At 39.6% G+C, this 26,819-nt stretch overlaps 3 protein-coding genes across 10 annotated transcripts in view; 2 read left to right on the top strand and 1 right to left on the bottom strand.

Annotated features, from left to right (window-relative positions):
* anxa6 (annexin A6) overlaps positions 1–5,793 on the top strand; it is an 11,480-nt gene extending 5,687 nt beyond the window's left edge. The window contains exons 12-25 of one of the 2 annotated variants that reach the window (XM_034882790.1): positions 218–340; positions 437–495; positions 785–863; positions 1,467–1,548; positions 1,635–1,729; positions 1,925–2,038; positions 2,674–2,764; positions 2,846–2,925; positions 3,141–3,194; positions 3,287–3,380; positions 3,505–3,600; positions 3,727–3,785; positions 4,054–4,176; positions 5,317–5,793. In XM_034882790.1, the coding sequence (XP_034738681.1) occupies positions 218–340; positions 437–495; positions 785–863; positions 1,467–1,548; positions 1,635–1,729; positions 1,925–2,038; positions 2,674–2,764; positions 2,846–2,925; positions 3,141–3,194; positions 3,287–3,380; positions 3,505–3,600; positions 3,727–3,785; positions 4,054–4,176; positions 5,317–5,376 (1,209 nt within the window). In that variant the 3' untranslated portion in view covers positions 5,377–5,793. Of the gene's footprint in view, positions 1–217; positions 341–436; positions 496–784; positions 864–1,466; positions 1,549–1,634; positions 1,730–1,924; positions 2,039–2,673; positions 2,765–2,845; positions 2,926–3,140; positions 3,195–3,286; positions 3,381–3,504; positions 3,601–3,726; positions 3,786–4,053; positions 4,192–5,316 lie in introns of both variants that reach the window. The other variant, XM_034882789.1, reaches the window with a different exon arrangement.
* A 1,222-nt stretch (positions 5,794–7,015) lies between these two features.
* Positions 7,016–23,092, top strand: tnip1 (TNFAIP3 interacting protein 1). 6 transcript variants are annotated; one of them, XM_034882784.1, is made up of 18 exons: positions 7,016–7,156; positions 10,982–11,164; positions 12,245–12,388; positions 12,546–12,631; positions 12,827–12,886; positions 13,620–13,829; positions 14,839–14,933; positions 15,368–15,548; positions 15,798–15,890; positions 16,008–16,073; positions 17,397–17,528; positions 18,625–18,753; positions 18,845–18,979; positions 19,074–19,199; positions 19,344–19,427; positions 19,903–20,118; positions 20,373–20,457; positions 21,435–23,092. In XM_034882784.1, the coding sequence occupies exons 2-18, from the start codon at positions 11,017–11,019 to the stop codon at positions 21,524–21,526; spliced, it is 2,082 nt and encodes a 693-aa protein (XP_034738675.1). In that variant the 5' UTR covers positions 7,016–7,156; positions 10,982–11,016; the 3' UTR covers positions 21,527–23,092. The 6 variants fall into 6 exon arrangements, with proteins under 6 accessions (XP_034738675.1, XP_034738678.1, XP_034738674.1 ...); XM_034882787.1 differs by lacking the exon at positions 7,016–7,156 and adding an exon at positions 9,660–9,808 and having other exon boundaries at positions 19,993–20,118; XM_034882783.1 differs by lacking the exon at positions 7,016–7,156 and adding an exon at positions 9,660–9,808.
* Positions 23,093–23,252: 160 nt separating this feature from the next.
* gpx3 (glutathione peroxidase 3) overlaps positions 23,253–26,819 on the bottom strand; it is a 3,950-nt gene continuing 383 nt past the window's right edge. Inside the window, exons 2-5 of one of the 2 annotated variants that reach the window (XM_034882791.1) lie at positions 25,355–25,502; positions 25,144–25,261; positions 24,556–24,655; positions 23,253–23,747 (exon numbers count right to left, since the gene is read on the bottom strand). In XM_034882791.1, the coding sequence (XP_034738682.1) occupies positions 23,529–23,747; positions 24,556–24,655; positions 25,144–25,261; positions 25,355–25,502 (585 nt within the window). In that variant the 3' untranslated portion in view covers positions 23,253–23,528. The remainder of the gene's footprint in view (positions 23,748–24,555; positions 24,656–25,143; positions 25,262–25,354; positions 25,503–26,819) is intronic. The other variant, XM_034882792.1, reaches the window with a different exon arrangement.

The raw sequence follows: 26,819 nt of genomic DNA, 5'->3' as shown, positions 1-26,819 counted from the left end.
TGCCAGGACACTCTTGTAAAAGAGATTTTTAATCTCAAGGAGTTTTTTATCCTGGTTAAATAAAGGTTTGAATGAATGCCTTGATAACACAGTCAGACACATTTTTCTTCTCAGTGGCAGATATTTTGATAGGATATTAACATTGATCAGGACTACTTGTAGTTGTAGTTGCCTTAGTGTTCTGACCCTGAACACTTGTCCTCCCCTTCATTTACAGGGTCTCGGTACAGCTGACAACACCCTGATCAGGATCATGATTTCTCGCTCTGAAATAGACATGTTGGACATTCGAGAGTGTTTCCGTTTAGCATATGAGAAGTCACTTTATAACATGATTAAGGTCGGTTAAACATTAACACTATTTTTTAATTGAATGAAATAGCATTAGAAGATTGTACACCTATATCCTGATTCTGTGTATGTTTAAACCTCTCAGGATGACACATCAGGGGATTACAAGAGGACTCTTCTTAATCTGTGTGGAGGAGATGATGAGTGAGTTACATAATGACTGCAAGCAACAGCAGCCAGCAACCAGATGGGGGTGATAGAGCATCACTTTTCAGGAATTATTGTTTTCTGAAGGGAGTATAACTATGTTTATTGACATATGGGAGAAGATTGGAACAGTGTAGAGAAATGTGAGAACTACATGCTGCAGCCTGAAAGGAAAGCAGCAGTGTATTTAATGATAGATCCCTGTCCCCAAAAATGCACCCACTCTGTACCAATTGAAGTTTTGGCTTTGCTGACCGTGTTGTCTTGTGCAAACTGATCATTGCAGTTTAGCTGGAGAGTTCTTCCCTGAAGCTGCTCAGATAGCCTACAAGATGTGGGAAACAAGTGCCATGACCAAAGTCCAGGTTTGGGCCCCATCTGCTCCCACTTTAGATGTGTTGTGCATGTTTAGCTTGGCAGTGGCATGCATCCTAATTACTTGCTGGCCCTGCAAGGCCCTGCTTTTTGCAGTGCAGTTTTGAAAGTTGTGTAGTTCCGCGCAAACTTTCTGCCATGTCTACACAGTGAAGGCTTTGTGTAACTGTGGATAAGATCAGAATGCTGTTCACTCAAATACAAATTGTTTTGTTGTATTGCGCTCTCAGAACCACGGTTTGCATTGCTTTGTCCTTGGAGTGAATGTCAACTAGAGCTCGGCATTTTGCAACAAAAGCTTGTTTCACTAACGCTCTATAAAATGTAGATATTTTTCAGCCTACCCACCTTTCATTGTTGGTGGTGTAATGGCTTCTAACCTCGAGGGGGCGCATTCTCCCTTAACAAACTCTTTTCTCTTATGCACATATTGCAGAGTTTTGCAAGTGCTTTAAACGTACACAGCTGGTGTTTATCATATTTAATTGAAAATGAATGTGACAAGTGAAACTGTCTCACTTAGCCACTCCACATCATGTGTGTATGTAATGATTGAATCTCACACTTCTAATTGTGCCATCCCACTACCTTAGCTGAGGCCAACAGTCCGCCCTGCACCCAGTTTTGACCCTGCAGCTGACGCTCAAGCTCTGAGGAAAGCTATGAAGGGATTCGGTATGCAACCCTGAAAGGCACATTTACACTGCTACAACTTTTACAAAACAAGTTTTACAATTGTTACTGCCTATGACTTTCTACAGGAACAGATGAAGATGCGATCATTGACATTGTTGCACAGAGAAACAATGCCCAGAGGCAAGAGATCAGACAGGCCTTCAAATCCCTACTGGGAAGGGTGAGAGAAATAAACTGTTGAAAATCAAAATCTGAACTAAAATAACATGATCAAGCTGGATCATATGTCTTATCCCTTCATATTACATGGATCACTGGATGTTTTGAACTCAACATCTCAAACTCAACCCAATCTCAATGGTTATTTGCTTTAAGCTATTTCCTGCACATGTAACTTAGTGTGTTTTGTCTTTAGGATCTGATGAAGGACCTGAAGTCTGAGCTGTCAAAGAACTTAGAGAGGCTGATCATTGGGCTCATGTTGACACCTGCAGAGTTTGATGCCAAAATGATGAGGAAGGCAATGGAGGTACAATGGACCCAAGTGACCTAATCATTTTTCTGGTTGATTTACAGTACAGTAAAAAGAGAAGCTTGTGGGTGGAATTTACACCTTCATAAATACACTGTTAATTATTTTCCAAGTCTGTGAAGGTTGATGTTAGGCCCAGGGAGGTATAGTTGATGCTTGGATAAGATGACATTTACACAGAATGTATTTGGAAGTCGAATAACTTTGCACGTTAGGTATTTAAAACTTGACACTGACTGAATTGCTTTGTGTAGAAACCTGGCTCATCCTTTACTCTGAACATGTAGGAAAATATGAATCAATATGTGTAGACTGCCTATCTATCTGTATCAAGTGGCAATATATATACAGTTTGCTGCATTTCTAAGTCTTGAATTGTCACAAACACTGAATTTTCCATCAAAACAGTTTTGTCATTAAAGTACAAATGGAGATTATTAAATGGAACAAAAATAGCTAAACTTGGATTTGGTCAGTAGATACGAAGAGGCACAGTTCACAGGCACTCTCTTCCTCAGCAGTGTGGTGTGCTTCTTCTTCTTTATGTGGTTAGGGTTTCAATACTTTTTTATTGCATTTGTGAAACTCCCCTGCCTTTTTTTTGTTTGTAATACTCCTAATATTTTGAACAGGGGGCTGGGACAGATGAACATTCTCTAATTGAGATCCTGGTCACCAGGAGCAATGAGCAAATACTTAACATGAATGCTGCGTATAAGAATGGTGAGTTTGATACAAAAAACAGGCATTCACATCACTTTATTGTTATGGAAACTTTTTACATGCAAACCTTTTACATCACAGCCTATAAGAAGTCTTTGGAGGAAGCCCTTCATTCGGACACATCAGGCCTCTTCTGCCGCATCCTTGTTTCTCTCGTGCAGGTAATGTTCATCACCATGAGAACTCAGACTGTGTTATGTTTCCACACCCACTCACTGCTTGCAGTCAGTCTGCTGCTGACTGTAGCAAGAGAACAATTTAAACACAGTTTTCTTTCACACGTTCTTCTAGTACATAGTAAAACCAAATGTTCTCAGTGAACCACTGATATTTAATAGATCAAAGTTCAGCATGTAACTGTCTTTAATCTGTTCAGGGTGCAAGAGAGGAGGGCCCTGCAGATGAGGAAAGAGCTACTGCAGATGCTCAGGTGATTTAGTGTATGCATTTCTAACATTTCGCTTTACTAAAACGTGAGATTAAAGAAAGGGTTTCAATGTTTGTTCTTCCTGAACTCATCAGGACCTTGCCGATGCATGCAATGCTGAATCTGATGAAATGGAGATGAAGTTCATGAGTATTCTGTGCATCAGAAGCTTCCCCCATCTTAGGAAAGGTAAAGGTCAAGACAGATAGATCCCAGTGGTCAATTACAAATCTAAATGTGTGAGTGTTTCTTTAAACAAAAAATATAATTGATCCAGCTCATGATAACTGATCATACTCCTTGCTTTTCACAGTATTCCAGGAGTTTGTCAGATCCTCCAACAAGGACATTGAACAGGTTATCAGGAAGGAGATGTCTGGAGATGTCAAAAATGCCTTTTGTGCCATAGGTAATCTTTGACTTAATTTTACTTGTGAGTGTGTCTCAGTGTGTGCGGCTGACAACTGTCACTGCTGACAAGTCTGTGACTCCTTCTCAGCCCTTTTCTGCTCTCTCTCTTTTCTTTTCTTTACAGTTCGCAGTGTAAAGAACCAGCCTTCCTACTTTGCAGACCGTCTGTACAAAGCCATGAAGGTATTTATTCAAAATAATATGGCAGGTTAATATGCAGTTGTATAATTCTAACTGCAGGTTTGCAGCACACCATAAGGGCCTTGGATGCAAGCTAGTGATAAGGTCATATTTGTTAATGATTGTAATATATTTAAGTATTGTTTTTTTTTCTTCATACTTTCTCGGTAATAATGCTGCTGAATGCTCCCAGACAGTAGCACTTACTGTAAATCCGAATAAACTGTAATTAGAACACAGATACATAAGTATTAATTGGTATCCGTTGCAGGGCCTTGGAACAGACGACAGAGCGCTGATCCGCATCATGGTGTCCCGTAGCGAGGTCGACCTTTTCAACATTCGCAAAGAATTCAAGGATACACATGATGTCTCCCTCCATGAATTCATCCAGGTAGAAACTATGATCGTAAGTCGGAGTCTTTGTCAACTAACACTCCTGTTTGGTTCATTGTGTTCTCATCCCATCTCTGTGAGTGTGTGTTGCACATCCTTCTTCTGCTGTGGTGAGGTGGGGGGATGGGGTGGGGGGAAGGGGGGGTATGGTAATCTATAGCTTCCTGTGGTAGACTATGGGTCTGTGGCTATTGCACAGCTGTTTAGGAATTTCCCTTGTATGCTTAACTTCCTCTATATCCGCTGTGTGATTGGCTGACAGACGCAAAGACAGGAAGTACCCAGACGCAGTTCTATAATAATTTACAGATGAAATCTGCGTGACACCAATAAGCAAGTAGAGTGCCCTGGATTGGCTTGTTCAGAAATATTATCACATTATGCAACATCAAGTGTTGCTATATATTGTTTACTCTAAAGTGTGTATTTAGTGGACAAAAATGACAATCTTTTGTAAAGGATTTTTTTTAGAGATGTGCAAAACAGAAGGTCTGTGTCACTGAGAACCAAGTGCAAGCAGGTGCATTTGAAAAGAAAAATCATTGGAATAGATTCACATTTTGGTATATTTTATGCTTACTTGCTTTCTTGCTGAGACTGAGATGGAGATATCCATACAAATTAGTCCAGTAAAGCTATCTACCAGCAGCTCTAAAGCTACCAGCTCCTACTTTAGAAGTGCTGGTAGGTGGATTTTGTTTGTATAGAGCCGGGCTAGCAGTTTATCTTTGTCTCCAGTCATTGTGCTAAGCTAAGCTAACTGGCTGCTGACTGTAGCTTTACAATTGCCATACAGACTTAAGAGTGGTATCAAACTTTCCATTTAACTCTTTGCAAAAAATCCAATGACCGTAGTTCCCAAAATGAGGAGCTAGTCCTTTAAAAAGATGTAGTTTTAATAATTGTGAGGATTAGTAAAAAGATATAAATCTGTATATATGAGTGTCAACTGATATAAAGGGTAATTCCACTTTTAATTCCCTTGTCGATTGAGTTGATTTCTTGTGACTTGTGGCTTGTTAGTTCTGTTTGTCCCCATGACTCACATTCATTCAACATGACCAAATGTCAGCAAAGATAAAAAAGTATTCCCCATTAATTCAAGCTCCTTTTCTGTGTGTTCTCCATCATTGTTCAGGGAGATACCTCTGGAGACTACCGTAAAACCCTGCTGTTGCTCTGTGGAGGGGAAGATTAAACTTGTCGAGTCTCTGCAGCTCCGTTCACAGACAAACAATCATGAGAAACCACGAGACACAGCCTGATTGCACAGTGAAACTGCGGTGGTTAATGTCAGTATCTGTTGTCACTGTCCCTAAACTGCTGCCACTCCTCAGCCAAACCAAGTGACCTATGACCTCCCAGCCTTCCAAGCCAGTTCTCTGCTCTCATGTCTGATCGCCCTGTCCATCAGGATGATGTCTTTCTTTTCTTTTTTTTACACAGTCATATGTAACTTGAAGATGTTCACGTCCATGTAGTAAGGTGCTTCACATTAACATTTTATTGGAAATTAGCCAGTTGAATAGTGCCTTCAGATTGCAGGCCGTCCAATGATTACTGTGATTTTAAGGTATCATGTAAAATAAAATTATAAAAAATACAAAGAAATGTGTTTTATTGCTCTTCTTCTTTGAATACATTTAAATACATTTGATTGTATAAATTGTATGCATAAATGTATATCATGCTAACTCAAACTCACTGCCCTTTTTTACGGTATGTGTTCAGGGTGGGGTGCTCTGGTTTGTGTTCGGCAGGGCAGTTCAATGATTAGCTGTGTTGATACTGGCAACAGCAATGGGCTGAGCAGAATGACAACTAGAATATTTAACATCAGGAAACTCCCTCTCTAATTCAATGTCTCTTCTGCTTAACAACAAAAATACCCATATGTTATTGTTGTTCATAAAGGTTAACTACGTGAAATACAGGGTGGCATTTACAGAATAATAATTCATTGTAACTGATATTTTGATAGCAGCTAAAGTTGTTCAATCAGGCTCTTGTTAGCCTTTTCAAACACAAGGTAGAAGTAAAGTGTGACTTCCTTGGCTACCTGACTACTATAACTACAGTTATCTACACCCCTACACATTTAAATGAGAAAAAGAAAAAAAGTTGTTTAGACTCAACACTTCATTAAATGTGTCTCAGTTGGACTTGTTTATTTGAAAGTGAAGTAAACTAAAAGTACAAGACAGCTGTCTCCATTCTTGTCAATGTCTCAGTTCATTGCGTATGTGTGAGCGCAGCTGCTGTCAGGCCATCTTTGAGTTAAAGAGGAAAGAAGAAAAAAGATATATGTGGCGAGGAAATCCCCTGCAGTATGCCAAAAAAAACAAGGCAACAAATAGAGTCTTCATCAGTCATTCACACTCTGGTTTTAATGGCACACCCAACCTGAAATTGCTCCATTTGGTGATAATTAAGAGAGATTAAAAGATCACTTCAATGGCACATTGTTAAATGCAGTCCATGTCAAAACATACAATTTAGAATTTCCCTTTTTACAACTGGGGGAAGTTTGTACTCTGGTGTTGTTCAGAGCAGCTTGCACAGCAGGTTGATTGAAATTTACACTCAAAGCTGTTTTGTCCTCTGAACGAGTTTTGGTGTGTTGCTTTGGCCTTGGACAGTTTTATCGTACAGTGGCATCTGGATGTGATATTTTTGTTGGACTTGTCTGTTCATTCAGTTTGGTTGACATGCATTAATGAATGCATGCAGCACGGCGTACATGCAGCAAGCACCTATACAAAGATTTATTAAATGCCTTCAAGTTTTGTTGTTTGTGTTACTGAATGCAGGCGGGCCACACAGTTGGACAAACACAAGGTTGTGTTCAGGCTTTTAGCTACAGCATCAGGCCATTTTACTGGGTTATGGGAATTCCCCAAGTCTCACTGAAATTGCTTCCCCCCCATTCACCAGTTTCCTTAAAAAGTGCCTCTCTCCGACACAAGCTGAATGTGTGGGTGAGTTGTTGTTAATTTGTTTTATCATTTTAGGTGCAGTAACGGAGCATATTAGATGTATGATCATTTTTGTCACATTGTTTATTCAGGGAAGGTTGGATAACTTTATATTGTCACTAAAACAAGTGATGTTGTTCTATGATAGAACATTGTAGTCAAACGTAACATAATGAAAAGATTGATTTCTGCCCTGTACGCCAAAAAAATGCCGTAAGCTATATTTGTATGGTATTTTCTGTCTTAGGGGGTACTGTATTGCTTGCCTAAGCAAATACTCTTTGGTAAATGTGATTTTGAAAGGTAATTTACATTTTAGCTTAAAAATAATAATGATATTGAATACATGTTATTTGTATTCACACATTAGCCTGACAGAAATGTATCTTGCAATCTGTCACACTGTTTTTTTTTTTTTGTTAAACTCGAACTTAAAACTAGAGTTACTTTAAATTAAAAAGTAATATAAAGAGCCTGTTAGAGTTAACATTGAGGGATATCTGTTGCCAGCGCACATGTTGTTCACTTTTTTGGCTTAGAGACTCAGCAAGGATGTCCCTGGTTTAAGGCCTTGAGAGGACAGCGTAAGTCACTAGTAGCCTAACAAAAGGACATTTTGTATTGAGCAGCACAGATCTAATGACTATCAGCTGCTGATTTCGGCTGTAAGGAGATGGGAGACTGGACTGTCCTTGTGTCTCAGCAGGGTGGGGTGCACACTCTGTACTTGTGACACTAGGGATGTCAATCTGATGATTACCCCTACTTACATATAATCTGCGCACTCTTCTGTCCATGTGCACTACAGAAAATGCTTTAAAATATTTTGGGAAAAAACAGTTGGGAGGAGGAAACAAAGTATGTTAACCAGGAGGACTAAATGATGTGTGAGATTGATTTTCTTTTGTTTTTGTGCTGGCAGGCCTGTTTATTGTTTCAGCAGCCTGAGATGGGAACATTGTGCGCCTATAAACAAGGATAAGGTGTTTGGCTTGGTGGCACGCTGTGTGAACTGAATGTTTGCTTTTCCTGTTGCAAGCTGATAACTCTTTTGGGAACACATTATCACATTATCATGCTGTTCCACATACCATATGGTCTAAAATGTTATTGTCGGTTGTTTTAGTCAAATGTGGTTTTAATTGCAAGCAGGGGAATCTTTGATTGAATATAAAGAAGTTTAAGCTGCAGTGTTATTTATAAAATTGAAACGGAATTCATAAATATTATTAAAGCACACACATTACAGCACACACATATTACAGGCTGTCGACCCACTTTCTTGTGTTCTAACTAGTTCACTTATACTCTATCTTAAACTTTTAGTGAGTACAGTAGTAGTATGTCAAATCCTATTTTAAATTATTAGCTGTGGAATGTAATATAAGCTATTTAATTTAATTATATAAGCTATTTCTCTATCACGATAGTTTTATCTGTACTTCCGTATTAGTACTTTTTGACCAACAGAAAGTAATGGTGGGCACATAAAGAGAAAAACGAGGGCGTGATTCAGATTAGTTTAGATTTATTTATCATAAATCATTTCATTTTTAGTATAACATAATTTGCAAACTTCCCAATAAGAGCTTCAAGGCAGATGCTTTGAAATCATTATGGAGGGTGTTTCTCCTAATTGTCTTTGTGGACATGTAGCAGTTAGTTTTTACTTATAATTCACATAAGACTCTTCGGTAGTTGAATAAATAAATTTGACCCATTAGATAGCTTTAAAAACATGAACTACTGAGTTGGGATTACTAAATACCCTTGTATGGATTAATCTAATTGTGTGCAGTCATTAGATTAAATGCATCAGAAATAGTTTGTGCTTCCAGTTAACTGAGCATTATGATCTTCATAAATTTGGCCGCAGATTACCTGTTTGTTTATTCCCACAAGATGTCACTATTGCTCTAACTCGTTCATGTTTGGCCAATCCGGAGCCTGAAACTAAGTTCTGACAACTGTGGCATAGGGCTCCTCAACGAACCTGTCCTAACCTAAGACTAACCTGTGACTCACCAAAAATCTTACATTTGATTTACCAAATATTTCTTGTTAACATACAGTGTGGATTTAAAAATCTAAGTGTAACTTGAAGTGGGCCTCCTAGTTCAGAGGAAATGTGTGATGCAATCACAGAAACCCCCACCAGCCCCTTCTCTAAATTTATCAATGAAGAAAAAAGCTATTCTGTGAAAATGGTCGGGTTTGTCCCTGCACTATGGGGGTGTAGGGGTGAGTTTCCAGAGGTAAAAAGAAGAATAAGAAGTTGTTTTGTTAAAATCATTATGACTGAAGAGAAACATCAGGCTGGTTTTGATTCTTGCTATGTGTGAATACTCATTTACATATTTATATGTAATTATTAGCATTCATATTATACATAAATTAATCCTGTGTTATTATAGTAAAATCTCTACAGGGAAATATAATTATGTGAAGCATTTTGCTCCAGTGTTTACATTACGATCAGTGGTTCCTGTTGGTGCCCCGCTGACAGAGAACTGTGCCCTGATTGGTCCGCCGGGTTGTCACTCAATCGCTGTTTACATCAAACGAGGTGGAAATTCCCGGGTTACAGCATAGACCAGTAGACCACTTCCGCAATAGATGTCTGGGCAGAGAGACGAGGCCACTGCGAGCTGAAAGGTATCCAGACAAAAGACACCTCTTTGTTCTTTTGTTTGTCATTAAACTGCGCTTTCCGACTGACTTAGTGCATCGATAAAAGTATCTGTAGTGGGTAAATAAAGAAGAGCTAGCGGCTTCCTGTCCCGCACTGTCATCTAGTGTTACCTAGCCGAGAGCTAACGAGGATGTTGCTAGCGATTTGCATGACAACAGCGAAAACTAATATTAGCCTTCTTCAGCCAATCAAGGTAGCTATCATTTGCTAGATTGTGCTGTATTTCACTCTCGTCTATTGTGTATATGTTTGTTAGCGGAGTTAACGTAACATTTATTATTTTTTCTTTTGCTTTTGTCCTTTATCACTCTCAGATATGAAGGTTGTAGTAGTCATATTTAGCTATTACACACACTAGCACATTCTTGCCATATGTTTCACTCTGGCAGGGTTAGATCTAACGTTACGGGTGTATTGTTGCTGCTTTTGTTCTCTCTGCTGTCGGTTGGCTTTTTATAGCTTCACCAGGCTTCCCCAATAGTTCACTCCTGCTATAACGTTAAATTATAAACAGACAGAAGGGCATCAAAGGTTGTTTTTTTTCCCCCCTAGCTGGGTAACTAATGTTAACATTAGCTACGTTACATACAGTAGCATATCTGAGCTGGTGGCATTTATTTAATCTGCTATCAAAAGTAAAGGGAATACAATTTGTTATATCTCTGATTGGTTGTAATGATGCAACACCATACATTCTCGTTTAAGGGTATTTTTATCGTAACGTTAGGAATATGAGAACCAAGAGGTTACGCTCTATTCTTTCATACTGTAACGTTACAGCTAATGTTTTTGTTCAACTGTTTCCTTCCTCTGCTTAAACAGTTGGGTGTCGACATGGGATGCCATTTGCTCTCATGCTGTATCTACTATACTTTCAAATTGCCTCTATAAGCAGTTCACGTTTAACTTTGGACTCAAATGTGATTTGTTTTCAATGCTAACGTTGCTTCTCTTATTACAAAGGGTGGAGGACCACAAGTCCTCAGTCCTCCTATGTTTAAAGTGTTCCTGTCCTCACGTTTTTCACTCATTTTTTTGTCAGCTACCCCTGCATTTTAACATAATCTCTTATCTTTCGTGGAGTAGTTTGTTTTTAATTAAGCTGTAAATGACAAGTTGTTCTCTTCTCTCCACAGTTCAGAGGACCATGTCTAGGAAGTGAGCAACGGCTATGGAAGGGAAAGGCCCGTATCGCATCTATGATCCAGGTGGGAGTGAGGTCAGGGCCAGGGAGGAGGCCGGAGGGGGAAGCAGCTATCGACAGCTACTGGAGGAGAACAGCATACTGCGGGAGCGAATGAAGGGACTCAAGAGTTTAGGTAGGTTCCTAAAGCCATTATGGTTACTTCAATGCTGTGGATGGAGGACTGCTCGGGGAACTGTCCATGGGCAGCCCCCTTGCTCTGATATCTTTTCATTAAATGCATGTTGCTCTGTGCAGGTGTTTTTTTTAATTATTGAAAACCACATTGGCATATAGCCAACTGTAGTGTTTAATTTCACAAGTAACATTCTCAATTGGAGCAAATAATCTCTCACACCATGTAACACTGTCCATCAATAAAGGGTGGAAACGTACTTTGATGGGAGGGGAGAATTTGCATCAGCTGTGTGATTGGCCAGCAAATGGTATTTTAGACTTGACGTGCTGCGACGATAGCTTAGTTCACAACAACAACAAAAAAAACACATCACTTTGGTCGTGTCACCATTTGGTAACTTGGGACCATTTGGCAACTTTAAAAAAGGTCAACTTTCCATTCAGAATTTTATTGGCATCCATTTCGGCGTCTCGCGCTTCCCATCCACCCCCAAACGTAACGTTACTACTCTTTGGTGTGATGTGCCTGTTTTTCCAACGTTACTATTTTTTACAGCATGTGAAAAAATACAAAGTTTGCTAGGCCAAAAAGAACTTCAATCTTGCAATAAAACAATTGACGCCGTTATTAATGCGCTTAACTGACAGTATATATATATATATATATATATATATATATATATATGCATAGTGTATTAACAAACGGTGTCCAGCTTGCATTATGTCGCAGCTCTAAAGTAATCGTTTTGATTTTAAGTTGATGCACCCAGAAAGACGCCTTCCATAACAGATTAAGTGACTGAGTTACCAGTCAAAATATGCAGATGGGAAAATGTAGTTCAACCGGATTATCTTCATTGGTAGTATGTTGAAAGCTTGTATTCAAGGTATGCCTATTGTGACTCACCAAAGGAGTGCTACTGCACTCAATTTCTCACTATACTTCTATCATATCACATTTGGTGACTGCTCATGCTGTTAGATCTAGTCTTAGCTAGTGTTTGTTGAAAGAATTAAGTTCAATCAAGTGACATTCAAATTAAGGGCTGCTGATACAAGATCTGTCTGAAACTTTCAGGTGATTTGCTGGAAGAATCTCAGTCAGAGGCATCAAGACTTCGGCAGCGAGTGGAGGAACTTGTGAGAGACAACGAGGCCCTGAAGTCCTCCAGCTTTGCCGCCAGTCTGTGTATGGGAGGGCACATTCATGCTGAAACACAAAGTAGGTCACGCATAATCAATGGTAATTGTGAATTAAACTTGTAGACATATTTTCATATTTGGGGATTATTACTCTGGACAGTATTATAATCAAACAACATGCTGTTGTACCTTACTGGAACTTACATTAACCTTGGTTTTGCTATGACTTATTTCAGGTAGACCCTGTTTACACCCCCCTGCGGAGCAGAAGGAGGAGCAAACAAGCTGTTTAGGAAAGACCCTTCAGCCTGAGAAGCCCAATGTAAGTCAATTGTACTGCGAGGGAGAGCTTTTGGTACAGGCAGGAACAACTTTATTATTACAGAATTGTTAATAATATTAGCTGCAGACGTTAGAATAGACTATGTCACCTGGCAGTTTACTTTTATTCTTACAAGTTCATCGATGCCATTATAGTCGCTGTGAGTACGTTGATGCGACTTTTTGGTCTCGACAGGAGGCGTCAGCAGAGTTTGAGGTCGTGAATGTAGATGGGAAGACTTCAGAAGCCTTGACTGTACGTACCAGTCTTTTTGTGACACAAATGAATATGATATTATAACTAGCACAGTAACTACATTTTTTTTTTGTAGTTCCAAATAATCTTTAACTGGACAAATTTCTGAAATGTTATGTTGAGATATCGCAATCCTCTATATGCTGACTCCCAAAAGTAATTTATTTTTTTAGGATAAAGTCAACCTTGCCTTTTTATAGCCATTTTCTTAATATTAGGAACATATCCTTGGGGTGGTGACTCACTAACAAACTCAATACTGGTAGCTCCAGTCTGAGTCAGCCAGGGGAAAGTCCGGCACTATTACTGACTTGAATTACACTGCTGATTCATTCACATACTACATCCTTGAGGATGTGTTAATAGGACACTATGCGGTATATTTGAAGCACACGTTGCCTAAACTAATGTTATTGGCTAGCGTGTGATAGTGTAAAATTCTAAAGCTTTACTTTGGCATACTATGACACCTGAATAGAATATCTTTGGTCAAAGTGTTACCACAGGCAACAATATTCTGTGAGATCTAAATTTAGATCCAACAGGATAAACTGGTATGACTTTAGATAAATCAGCTGCTGCACTTTATAGAAATAGTAGCATGATGACTCTTACAGCCTTTTGAACTTTCAGTCTTGGGCTGGTTGAAATACACCTGTAATTGTTAGCTTTCATACTGCGTTGGCTGGAGAGGGAGGACTGACTGACTGGTTACCTGTGTGGTTATCTCCAGGCCGGGTCGGTGGCAGCCATAATCCCTGTCCTGCCTCAGGAGAACATCGAGCTGACCAGCCAGCTGAAGAGACTAGAGAGCTCCTTCAGCATATTCGCAGAGGAGTCCAACCCGAACCAGCTGTTGGCTCACCTCGGTCGCATGGCTGTGGAGTTTCACCATCTTTCCTCTAAAGTCCAAAAGAATGAGCAGAGGACTTCCCTCCTACAGGTACCCAACGACACACGACGACTGTATGACATAAATAAATACCATACCAAAGCAACCATCATGCTCCTTAGAGTTAATCTACTTCTCCGATATGGCATTATAGGTACTTAAGAGTTGTTCTTTTTTGAATTAGCATTATATGTTGGGAAAACGTGTATACAGAATGATTTATCATGTTTAATTGAATTTCATAAAATGTAATGTATGAACTGTAAACTATTTACATGAAATACTACACATTGACTTTAATGACATTTCAGATTCTTAGATATGCTCATTTTAAGGGCCTCATTTTATAGTAAAATTAACAATCTCTGCAAACGGAAAATGATGTGAGCTGTGTTTCATGAAAGCAGACTTTTGGTGGTAGATTTTATTTGTTGATAGAGAACAGAATTATTTAATTTTAATGTAATGACATACGTTATTATGTTTTCCCACTGCAAACTTAATTTTGGTGTCTTACAGTCTGTGTAGGCTTTGCATAATTTGTTACAAAAACTACTACTGGCACACAACCCAAGCTTTCTTTATTTTAACAACTTGTTTTAACTTTAATAACTTAATTGCTAAGCACATTTCTAAACAATGTTACAAAGGGCTTTACAACATAAGCAGCGTAACAGTTTAATGTGGAAAAAAACAAGAGGAGATTGTGGCTTTGTAGCCAGTACTAGTGGAAGTGCATCACCACTTGGAGCTTCTGAAACATATTATGGCCTATTTTAAATATACAAAACTAAAGCAGTATTTGCAGGGAATTTGGTCTGTATAGAAAAGTCATGGTTTTCAATATGTGGACTTAAGTATAGGACCATATGTCTGGGGGGGAGAAAAAGTATCTTGTTCCTTTAGAGGTGGGAGGTATTTCCTCACGAATCTGCTCATACACATGCACAGTATCCAACATAATTTTAGTCAAGTAACCTTTTCATTATGTTAAAGGTAACTGATTCTGTATGAGCATACAGTTGTAAAAGAGAAATCTATTTTCTTTTTGGTTTTGTAGACTCTATGTGAGCAACTCAGGCAGGAGAACAACGAGCTTCGAAAGAAAATGGAAGAGGATCATCATATCAGGAATCGAGATTTGGAACAGCTGAGGTAATGTTTCCTTCTCTTTTACATTTGACTGGGCTTTGTTGCTTCTGCTGGAGTAGAAACGGTATTGTTAGTAAGGGCAGAGAAAACATTGTGAGACCTGCAGATAATACAAACTCCTCATTCTCATTTCTCTGGTCTATTTTACTTTTTAACTGTGAGACTATTTAGTTTCTCATGACCTTTTGAATGCAACGTTAATCAACCCGCTATTAATGTTTTGGATGACCAAACCCTACACGACTTTTACTTTGTCTTGGATGTTGACCAGCGACCATGCTTTCACTTTTGATGGAGTTATTCCACTGCTTTCTGTTAGCGTCATCGTGCCCAGTGGGTATCGTAGGTTCTTCCCAAAAGTGTGTGAAAACTTCAACAAACTCTGGGAAGGGACATTGCTCACAAACACTATCATTTTCATTTTCTTGCCAATTCAGGCAGGAGAATCAGAAACTGAAGGAGTTGGTCACGGGAGCCGCCGCCGCCGCAGCAGCAGCAGCAGCAGCAGCATCGTCTGCAGCTCCTTCTGACACCGACGCTCCAGAGGCCAAAGAGGAGCCTGTGAAGGAGGAATCAGCCGCTGTGAGACCCAAGATGGAGGCCACCACACCGCAGAAGGTAGTTTCAATTCAGTTACATAGTAAATCATTTTTTTAATGTACAGACACACTTTGCCTCCATATTAATACAACTGTGACATTTAAATAACAAATACATTTTTATTTAGAACCTTTTTTTCTCTTTTTAGCAATACAAGGTTCTTCTGAATGAACTTATTTAAAACTCCTCCGCTCATTAACTAATACCATGTGGGATTAGAGTGACAGAGGAATGTTGTGGATAAGGAAATGTGTTGTGTGCCCCCAGAGTGGAAAAGCTGCAGAGAAAACCCCAACTAAACCTTGTGATGTAGAGGTGTATGAAAAGAAAATCAAGCTTTTGGAGAAGCAGAGAAAGGATGTGAGTCTTTTTTGCTCTTACTGCTCATCCTCTTTTGCCATAGAGGAAAGTCTGTGTGCATTTAGTTTCCTATATGTTCAGTGTCATTTTTTTTTCACTTTCTGTTGCTGCATACAGGTACTGGAGGTGAACAAGCAGTGGGACATTCAGTGGAACTCCATGAAGTCACAGTTTGAACAGAAGGTACAGTAATGACTCTACAACTGTTGTGAAGGATGTGGGAAGACATTACTGTGTCCTCGACTGATATAGAGCTGCTGAAGGAGATCTAATACCTAATTTTCTCCAATTTCTTCTGAAAAACATTTACATGTTTGTCATTTCAAAATCTGACCTCAAACATTTAGTTTACTTTTGTGAAATCACATCATTTGAATTTTACAATTTTTAGGTTCTCTTTGGCGTGCCACAGTTGTTATTGGATTTAAAGCACTTATAAATTATACAGAAATAGTTCCACATGTACTGTACAAAACGTACATTGGAGGATTTATTCTGCGTTTTCCATGAAACTGTCTTGACACACTTTAGAAAGACAACTCTATCTGTTGCCATAGGATGATAAAAAAAAAATGTTGCGGTGCACTGTATGCTATTTTATTATTATTAGTATCAGTTGTAATGATCCTGAAGGAATTAAAACAGGGCTTTGTGGCATTTTTGCAATACCTGTAGATAAGCAAATGGACATGGTACACTGTGAAACCGGTGTACTGTTGCAACCCTTGTTAAACATGAACTCTTTAACACATTTTGCATTATACCAGTGGTATAAAAAAAGATAATCTTTTACCATGGTTTTTTTATTTTATAGTTTTTTAAAGAAGTGAAATGGCAGATGGCAGGGATTTTGTAATTCGGGAATATCTTCAGAGGACTGATGTTAGTGTGCAACAGTTGGCAGCGAAGCAGCTGCGTGTGTGTGTGTTCTATATGCTTGTCCAGTGGAAAGGTGCAATCTTGCAATAGCTTGCTATCTGACTATACTTACCACAAGCCTGTCACACCTCAGTAAGAATTCCCCTCACCTCTCTGGTACCCGCTGACTTCCTCCTGTGGTGCAGTCAGAGGGCAGCAGAGACACACACATGTACACACTCTCACACACGTACTCACACAGCTGCGTGTGCACACCCGCAATCATGAACAGACCGACATTCACACTTTGTTGAGACGGGGACACCATGCAGCCTTGGGTTTAGACCACAGAACCCTAGATATATCCATTTGCGTCATTAGGTTTGTTCATATTTTATACAAAAACAGAATTGCGTGTGTTTGCAAATGTGTCCTTGTTGCTGTGGTTTAGTTTATAATTTCACAACACTCCTATCTAAGGCCGTATCCTAACACATGCAACAGCTGATGTTTATCTTAACCAGAGAGTTGTTATCACTGAATCTTTCTTTTTTTTGGTTTGTGTTTATGAGAATTGTCTCACAGAAGTGGGATTAGTGGACTCAATGAATGCTCTCCTATAACTAAATGGTTTACATTGTCCCTCAGATCACAGACCTCAGACAACGGCTGGCTGAGTCCCAGAAAACTGTGCTTGAGCTGGAGGCCGAGCGAGAGCAGAGGCAGCGCGACTACGACAAAAAGCTGTTGCTGGCCAAGTCCAAGATTGAAAATGTACAGGTGAGAGTGCAGGGACACAAATCTCAGGTGAAATTGGTCTAACATTTTAAAGGTGACCTATTACACAGCATTTTCAAGTTCATACTTGTATTTTGTGTTTGTACTAGAACACTTTATTTTCTCATACTGACCATGGCTGGTGCTCCTGTATTCACCCTCTGTCTGAGAGCTGAGAGCTCTGTTGGCGCATCTCTCTTTAAGCCACCCCCGTGAAAAAACGGTCTGCTCTGATTGGTCAGCGGGTTTACACATCTGAGTTTCCTGGAATCTCCACTGTGTTTGCACTTGTTGCAGCTGGAAACTGACTGCAGCAGAGTATATAGCAGGACTTTGTACAGTGAGAAATCTCCAATAAAGGCTTCTAAACAAAATACTACACAATTGGACATGTACTAGCAGACAAATTAGCGAGAAATGACCAACATTGGCCACAAAGATTATTGCTATCTGCCGTCAGCATGCAGCTACTTAATAGTTAGCAGTGGGTTAATGTTAGTTTGTAATGACAGTGTTTGAGCAGCACTTTCTACCATCAAAAATCATTCTTCTTCTGAACCAAATACTACCCAACCAGACCTGTTTAAAAAGTAATGCGACCTGCAATCGGGTAGAATTTAACAACATTGGTAGCCAAGGTTACAGGTTTCCCTGGTGTTAGCACACGGCTACTATAGTTAGTAGCAGTAATGGAATATAACAGCACTATCTACAGTTTAAAAAAAATGTCTTCTGAACCAAATACTACATAATGGGAAATGTTTCCAGAGTAATGTGATCCGGAATTGGGGAGAATTTAAAATTGGCAGCCAAGATTACATATAGCGTGTATACATGCAACAATGTTAACACTGCACTAGCTTTTAAAAAAATGAGCACTCCAGTAGTTTGTGCCTGGAGCAGATGACCAATCATAGAAGGCCAGGTATAGGCCACGTTTATGAAATCTGACATTATACCGTTATAGATATGACGGAAAATGCGGAAAGCATAATAGGTTGCCTTTAAATCCCAGGACAAAGAATCATGGGGGAAAAGGACAGCTTCAGGATACTTTTAATGACAACTGTTTTCAATGTTTTGGGTGTGTATACATCAGGGGGAGAAGGAGTGCCTCAACTCTGAGACCACTGAACTGAAGCAGAAGATTCGCTACCTGCAAGATCAGCTGCTGCCCCTCAGCAAACAGAGGGAGTACCAGGAGAAGGAGATCCAACGCCTCAACAGAGTGAGTTCTCTCTCTCTCTCTCTCTCTCTCTGCGCAGCTCTTCCACCGATACATTTCCTTCTGTGTAACACTGTTTTTTGTCTTACTTCAGGCTTTAGAGGAAGCCTTAAACCTGCACACCCCTTCATCGTCCCAACAACCACCTGGTCAGGGTAACTTTGCCGATGCAGCCAATAACCTGAAGAAACAGGAACTGCTCACTCAAATTGCTGTACTAAAGGAACAGGTCAGACAAGCAACAAAGCATAATCAAATGCATGCATTCTTTTTCAATTATACAAATATTCTCTCAACTAATTTTCAATTGTTTTGTACTTCAGGTAAAGATCTTTGAAGAGGACTTTAGAAAAGAGAGGAGTGACAGGGAGCGAATGAATGAGGAAAAAGAAGACTTGAGGCGGCAAGTTGAGAGACTCCAGGGTCAGATTACAAATTTGACCAATCAGGTAAACTATGTTTCCAGCATACTCTCCTATATGTGTGGCATGGTTTACGCTTTAGATTTTGTTTCTTGCATTGGATTACAAATATAACTTAAGTGCTGTCTAATGTGGAATTTGTTTTTTTGTTATTGTGTGTTTGTTATTCAGCTTCATCAGGCACAGAACGAGTGTCAGAGAGAGCGTACGGAAAGATGTAAACTGGAGAGACTGCAGATGCAGCCTCACAAACAGGTACTGGCTGCAGCTCAGGTCTGAGCCTGGTAGTGTTGCAGACAAATCTTAAATGAAATGGTGCCGTAAGCCTGCATAGGTGATACGGCCATTCTGGCCATGCTTTCAAGTAATTAATTAGGGCCAAGACATTCACTGAAAGTTGATCTACAAGGCTTCGGGATGCATCTGGCAGTAGGAGAAGTTATTGTAAATCTTGCAGACTAGTGCCCCCTAGTGATAGAGTGCAGTCACATAGATGTTGACTGTTCACACTGAACAAATAATACTCCAGCACAAGAGCCTCACTCCGGCTAGGTTGTTTGTCAGTGCATTCAGGATCAGCAGGTGGAAGAGTCCCACTCCTCAGTGGGAGGCAGCTGCAGTAGCGTTGAAGGTTAGCAGTGGCCCATGCCATGACGAGGCCACTGCGCTCGCTGAGAGTAGCAGCCGTGCACTGATTGGGGATCACGTGTGTACTTGTGATCCCTCGTAGGGGCAGCAGCAGGAAAGACGTACGTCAGACCCCACGTCAGGCTCAGTGAACGGCCCGCTGAGCCCTCCCTACTGTGGTCCCTTTGTGCAGGTGGGACCGCAGGGCCTTGAGGGCTGGCCCATACACTTCCCTCCCCGGATGCCCAATGCAGCAGGCGCCACAGCCGCAGCCGCCGCAGCACCACCCCCTGTACGAGACTTCCAGCCTGTTACCCCGGTAAGGGTCCTCTAAGGCCCCTCTGTCTCTGTCTCTGGAGTGACTCTGGTTCACTGAGGAAACAAGGCTACTTTCTCTCTTACCTCTACTCCCCTTAACAAGCAGATGTAATCAGGTCTACCTGTAGCTCAACCTAGCCACGCTTAAATTCAATAACCATTGCTTGGTTAAGGCAAAGACTTTGAGGGCTGCTGGTTGTGATGAATGGGTGTATTTAGTGATTTCAACTAATGTGGTGCTTACTCTTGGGTCAGGGTTTTCCTTGGCAGTCGTCATTCCCGCAGCCAAGGGGGGCCAGAGCAGTAGGAGAGAGTTCAAGACCACCGCCAGAGAATGCAGGTATGGTACAGCCAGCAAAGTACAACATTTTGTTCCTAATGTTTGTCATAAATCACTTTTTTTTTTTTCCTTATTGTAAAAGGACCAGTACCAACAGTGTCTTTTGTAGTATTAATCCATCCCTCAGTACATTGAGTTCCCTGTCTGTGACTACAAATTTAAATGTAATAGTGCTGTCAGTTAATTGCGTTAAGGCATACCCATTTAACGGCGTCAATGTTTTTATCGCGAGATTAGCGTCGTTTTTGGCCTAGCAAACTTTGTAGTTTTTTTCACATGCTGTGGCAACAACTAGTAACGTTAGAAAAACTACAACGCCACACCGGATCTATGTAGACCGGAAACAACAACAGACACGTCACACACACTTGTTTAGGCTAGCGAGCCGGCCAAAGAGTATGAAAGTTACGTTGTGAGTGGATGGCGAACGCGAGACACTGAAATGGATGCCAATACGATTCTGAATGGAAAGTTTAATTTTTAAAAGTGATCTTTGGGGTTTTGACGTTGTGAACTGAGCTATCATTGCAGCACGTCCGGTCTGAAATACCACTTGATGGCCAAGCACACAGCTGATGCAAAGTACTTTTCCATCCTTTTATTGATAGACAGTGTTACATTGTGTGAGATTATTTGCTCCAAGTGAGAATGTTACGTGTGAAATTGAAAACTAGTCTGCTAGATGCCAATGTTGTTTTCAATTAAAAAAATTGCAAGCCGATCCACTCTTCCATGTTGATAAGAACATTAAAATGAGACAAAAATGGAACAAAAACAGACCAAGGGACATTAAGAATACATGTGATAAATTGCAAGTTAACTATGACATTAATACAATAAATCGTGATAAAATATTTAATGGTTTGACAGCACTAATTTATAGATAAGGAAAATGTAATCATTTCACATGAGAAGTGTGTAGCAGCAAAGTTTGTGACTGTGAAGATAATGCAGTCTTGTTCCTTGTGTGTCTGCAGATCAGGCGGCGGCGGCGGCGGCGGCAGCTGCTGCAGCAGCAGGAGGATTTGGAAAAAGGGACAGACAGAATATTGACCCTGGAAAGCACTAACGCATCACCGTACCCACCAAATGGAGTCTGAGTAGTAGCATGAAATCAGTTTGTTTTTGAGTTGACAAGGTGTGATTTGATCTATAATTTTCCTACTGAACTGTAGATATCCTATTGTAATGTTGTTTATACTTGCGTTTTATAAGGCTATTTGTGAAACACTTCGCTATTCTGAATATATGTACATGGAATATTATTTAGATTTTTTTAACAGGAACTGAAGTCATTTGTTAAATAGGTTGGAATAATTAACATTGTTCATTTTTTTTCAGGAACTATACCTATGTGCTTGTATCTCTGCAAGTGTGTCACAACTTGACACATAGTTTGTTACTTGTAGGGTTACAGGAAGCCATTCCCCAATATGACTAAGACAACATATACTCATTCCAACAATGAATGAACATATAGGTACATTGAATCATAGAATTTACAATGTGAATGTTGATTGATTTATGAAGATTTCTTCCGTACCATCGATGTTATAGAAATGTCCCATACGTGTAACTGTTTAAAAGTGGTTGTTGAAAAACAAAAATTTTGGGAAATGAATTTTGATGGTTTCATACCAAAAACATGATTGTGATTATTGATAATTTATTTATAACCTGCTGTTTTGATAGTTGCATTGACTAAGTGTAAATCATTGTCTTTAGTAATGCTGTTCTTTCTATGTTGTTAGTGTAATCCCAATATATTGGCGCTATTGACATTGTATGTTTGTATCAGACACAATACACAATGCACAGTACATACACAACCTTTTTTTTCCCCCATGATGATGGACCTAATCTCATTAAACACAACACTTCTACTTGACCACAATTGATTTGATGATTTGACCACTCATTCATACTCATCTTACTGCATCCTGTACTATTGCCCACAGTTTAGCCCCAACATAGAGTATCCAGAAGTTACAGCACCAAAACCTGTAGGCCACAGCGATGAAGGTCTTCCTCTTCATACATTCCATGTTTACTTATTGAGTTGTAATCAGCGCAATAGTACACCTAGTACTGATTAAGCAACAGAAAGGGGAAGATATTAACAGATCTGGTGTTGCAGTAATACTGCCGCTCCTTAGAGGAAAACCTCTGCCAGTATATCTGGCGTTGCGCCACATCAACAACCAGCAATCCATGCTGCGCCGACTGTCCTGTGTACTGATGTAACATTAAGTCAAGAGCCCTGATAACAGATATAGGATCTATACCTCCAGTTGTTTCCATTTTGAAAAGGAAGATCCGATCTCAAATCGAGCCTTTGTTTTAACTGAATACCCATTAAATTTCCTTTAGTGTATGTCAGGTAGTCAGATGAAGGGCTTCAAAACATGTGCAGATGATTTAGAAAAGGCTCCAGTTTATCAAACATGTTACAGGGAAGAAATTCCTGATGGGTGAGAGCTGAAACTAGAAGAATTGCACTTTGAAAGGTATGCTGTAATAACTGGCAGTTGTATTTTCTTGGTTTGTAGCCCTTTTTCTTTTTTGCTGTAGGCAAAAGCACATGTGAGACTTTTTGTATTTGACTGGCTTAATAAATCTATTCTAAATGTCAAAACATCTTACCCTGCTTATTAATGTTCAGTTTTTTCCCCATTTTTATTGCACAATAGATAGGTCACACCACAAATTTGCTACATCATGTTCACTTTTCCATGACGTGACACCCAGATTATCAGTTTCTCATAAAAAAAAGAAGAAACAAAGGTCAGGTCGTGAGTGTGTTCTCTATGATTTATTAGAAGTACATAACATTTAGGCTGTAATGACTAACAGGTCCCGGGATGAGAAGATGACATGTTACTGTGGGATTTCAGAATAGCTCGAATGCACTAAAGAGCTGGCCTGAACCCCAGACTCAGAAGAGGCACCACAGACTTCCTGTTTTCAAGCCTCCTCTTCATTCAACATGCCATCTTCGTGTATTAGAATCTGTTAACATTTACTGCTTTACATTTTACACTAGCTCTACTTATCCTGTGTTAATCAGAGCTCTAATTAAACACCTCCTGTGTGTATAGTTGGAGCAGGTATTTGCGAATGTCAGCTTGGACCTCAGAAATGTTGACACTTGGATGCCACCTCATTACTGGCTTTCCGTCTGGTCCCACCAGAAACTTTTCAAAGTTCCACTTGATGTCGCTGAGCTTCACAGGCTCCCAGAACATTCTGCTGGGGTTACCCAAGATGTCTCCAACTGGAGGGCAGGAGTTCTGCATGGCACAAAGCACAAGATTAGAATAAAAGAGCAGCCAAGTCTGTGCACTGTCAAGTGACCAACCACCTCACAGAGCTGTATGGGCCCAGAAATGACTTGGATTGGATCATGACGCTATAATAACTCCTTGCTTTTCATGCATTACAGGAAACCTAGAGGGAATGTTTTCCAGTGGATCATGCATCAAAATCAGAGACCCATTCATATCTGTTAATAGCTAGTTGTAGATATAGATAGATGTTTGTCTGAAGAGTTTGTGCATATCTGGAGTACTATATAGCATAAGCAGTGGTAGAAGAAGTAGTCAGATCTTTTAATTCAGTAAAAGTACTAAACACAACTTTTGACTGCAGGTTACAAGTCCTGCAGTCAAAATTATAAACAAGAAAAAGTACAAAAGTTTTACACAATATGCAGAATGGATCATTTCAAAATAATATATCATATTACTGGATTGTAATTAGTGATGAATCTATGAGTATACATTGCTAATGTTGAAGCTGGTAAAGGCAAGATTCATTTTGACTACTTTATATACTGACGGGTAGCTTAAAAATACTACACTACATTTTATTAAGTGTATTTATATTTTGACTATGTAAAGTATCGAGTAACTTATGTCAAACACATGTAGTGGAGTAAAGAGTACAACATTGGCCTTCAAAATGGAGTAAAAGTATAAAGTAGCAAGTAAAGTACAAGTAGCTCATAACTGTACTAAAGTACGGTACTTAGTAAATGTACTTAGTTACATTCCACATCTGAGCATCTATAAACTAGTACCCACACACACGCTAACGTACCTTAAGGAAAGTGAAAACCGCTTGCTCGTCTTTTCCATTTACATCCCCCTTCTCGAACAGCAGGAAGTTGGGAACAAATCCATTGCCCGGTCTAACATGCCTGGAATCCAGAAAGAAAGGCAGCTTATCAGTAGATGTGCCTCTGAGCACTTTGTGGCTTGGCAGCAGCCCTAGATTCACTACAAGCTGAGAAGACGCCACACAAGTCTGTTGCCATGGCTTTGCTATGGAAAGAAGATGACTGATGGAACCTGAGACGTACATCCTGAGCGTGTTAGAGAGGCCTCGAACAGAAACTGAGCTTATTGCCAAAGAAGGTTTTATCTGATGAAGCTTTGCTGATTGACAGAGGATTTACGAATATTGCAAATTCCTCTCTACATCCAGCTTTGAAGGTTTTATGTTACAGAACATTACAATATATACACTGTTGTGAAAAGCTTACGATTCAAATTTAGGAGGTTCTCATGTTTTCACATTTTTTACTTCTACAGGCTGAAAAACATTCCAGTATTAAAAAGGACTTAAGTTTCCAAAAAGCTGATATTTTCTTTCATTCATTTGCATTTAAAGAGAAACATTTCTCACTTTAAACCTGGCAGAATTTCCTGGTTTGTCCCTGGTTCCTGTTTCCCAAATTGGTTGCAAGGGAAGCCAAGAATGGTGAGTCCAAGAGGTTTCAGCTCCTCGTGTAGTGCATTCAGTTCTGATAATAGAAAGTTGAATATATTCAGGTAAGAAAGCTTGTTTTTTTTATACTGCAAAAGAAAATAATGATGCCGGTTGGGCCGTTTCTTACCCACATACTGGAAGGTGTAGCCTCAGTATGTGGCCACGTTGATGAAGAGGACACTCTTGCCCGTGTAGTCACTGAAGTTCACAGTGCGACTCTGGTCTAGAATCTTTGCCTGGTATTTGTAAATGGTGTCATGTGTGTATTCACACCGCTAAAAGTGCATACACAGGTCAAAGCAGGTTATGTATTTGTTTCAACAGACAACACAATCATCCATCATTTCTTTAGTGCAGAAGGTTTGTTTATGAAAGATGCTTTCTGTATGCATGCATTTCTTACATGTTATGGACTGGATATGTCCATTATTTTCCTTAGTTTATCATTCTCTACAACGCCCATTTTCTAGCCAATAGTAGGCCTTGACCTCTCTTACTTCATACAAATGTTTGATTATGGGTGGTGCGCTGTTGTAACATTTCAATCACCTACTACTTTTAAATGATTTTTTTTTCCAACTGAGTCATTTTCATTGAACTTTAGAAACAAAACAAAAACATTAACATTAATATATAGATAGTTGCAGCCCTACATGTGTCCCAAATGTATGTATACATCTTATATTAAAAACATATACTTTTGCAACCAGGGGCCTATTTACCAAATGGACCCCAAAGCCTTGAACAAAAACATCAGTAACAGCTGCAACACACAACCTTTCTTCCACCTACTACCTCGGTTGTTACGTGGGCTAGGCTACAGACAACTGTCCAACTCCAAAACAAGCCTAGTGTCAACAGAGCCGCAGGACGTTGTTATTAAAGAACCAGAGGCACATCACAGTGGTGTGAGGCACTCACAGATCTCCCTTTATTTATACCCATTGGGAAATAATGTCCTCTATGTCTTGCAATAAACCATAAAATACATAAATATATACATTATAAGAGGTGGGAAAGAGAGGCTGGGACTGTCTGTAACATGGCTGTCCTTGTCATATTTGTGTTATATGTAATTTGTACAAGCATGTAAACCACTGAGGCCAACATTTGCCATTATTTAAAACAGTACTTGTACTTGATACACTTAAAAACAAGCTGCAGAAAACGGTTGTAATCAACTTTTTGTTGTGGCTGATTGCCTCATTTGTTGAGAGAATGCCTGGCAAGCCCAGATGTCCCACTAATGTCAACACTACATGGAACATGAAAATTGAAATGACAGATTCTGTTAAATACCAAGCGAAATAGGCTACTATGTAGAAGTTGGATTGTACATTCACTACCATCTTGTTTACCAACATTTAGGTCCTAAATCAAATTATGACACAACTCGCATGCAAGTTACTTTGTAGGTCATGTCATACATTTATGATGTATTGTATGACATTAAATGTATTGTAATGAAATGTAATGAAAAATTATTCTTTGTTTAAAAACAAAGAATATTTTTTCCTGCTTCAGTTTAACACAGCGCAGGTGCATTGTTAGAAAACAGATGATGTCATCCGGTCTTTACATTGCCTATATAT

This window comes from Etheostoma cragini, chromosome 10 (genome assembly GCF_013103735.1).
Source record: "Etheostoma cragini isolate CJK2018 chromosome 10, CSU_Ecrag_1.0, whole genome shotgun sequence".
NCBI classification, from domain to species: Eukaryota; Metazoa; Chordata; class Actinopteri; order Perciformes; family Percidae; genus Etheostoma; species Etheostoma cragini.
Note: the sequence above shows the minus strand (reverse complement) of the source record. Positions and strands in the feature narration are given on the sequence as shown.

What these genes read in the sequence shown, in the direction of transcription:
- tnip1 (XM_034882784.1), top strand. Translation starts at nt 11,017, where the DNA reads ATGGAAGGGAAAGGCCCGTATCGCATCTATGATCCAGGTGGGAGTGAG. An exon ending in CGAGATTTGGAACAGCTGAG is followed by an intron (nt 14,934 to 15,367) that starts GTAATGTTTCCT and finishes TTGCCAATTCAG; the next exon opens with GCAGGAGAATCAGAAACTGA. An exon ending in TGGAGAAGCAGAGAAAGGAT is followed by an intron (nt 15,891 to 16,007) that starts GTGAGTCTTTTT and finishes TGCTGCATACAG; the next exon opens with GTACTGGAGGTGAACAAGCA.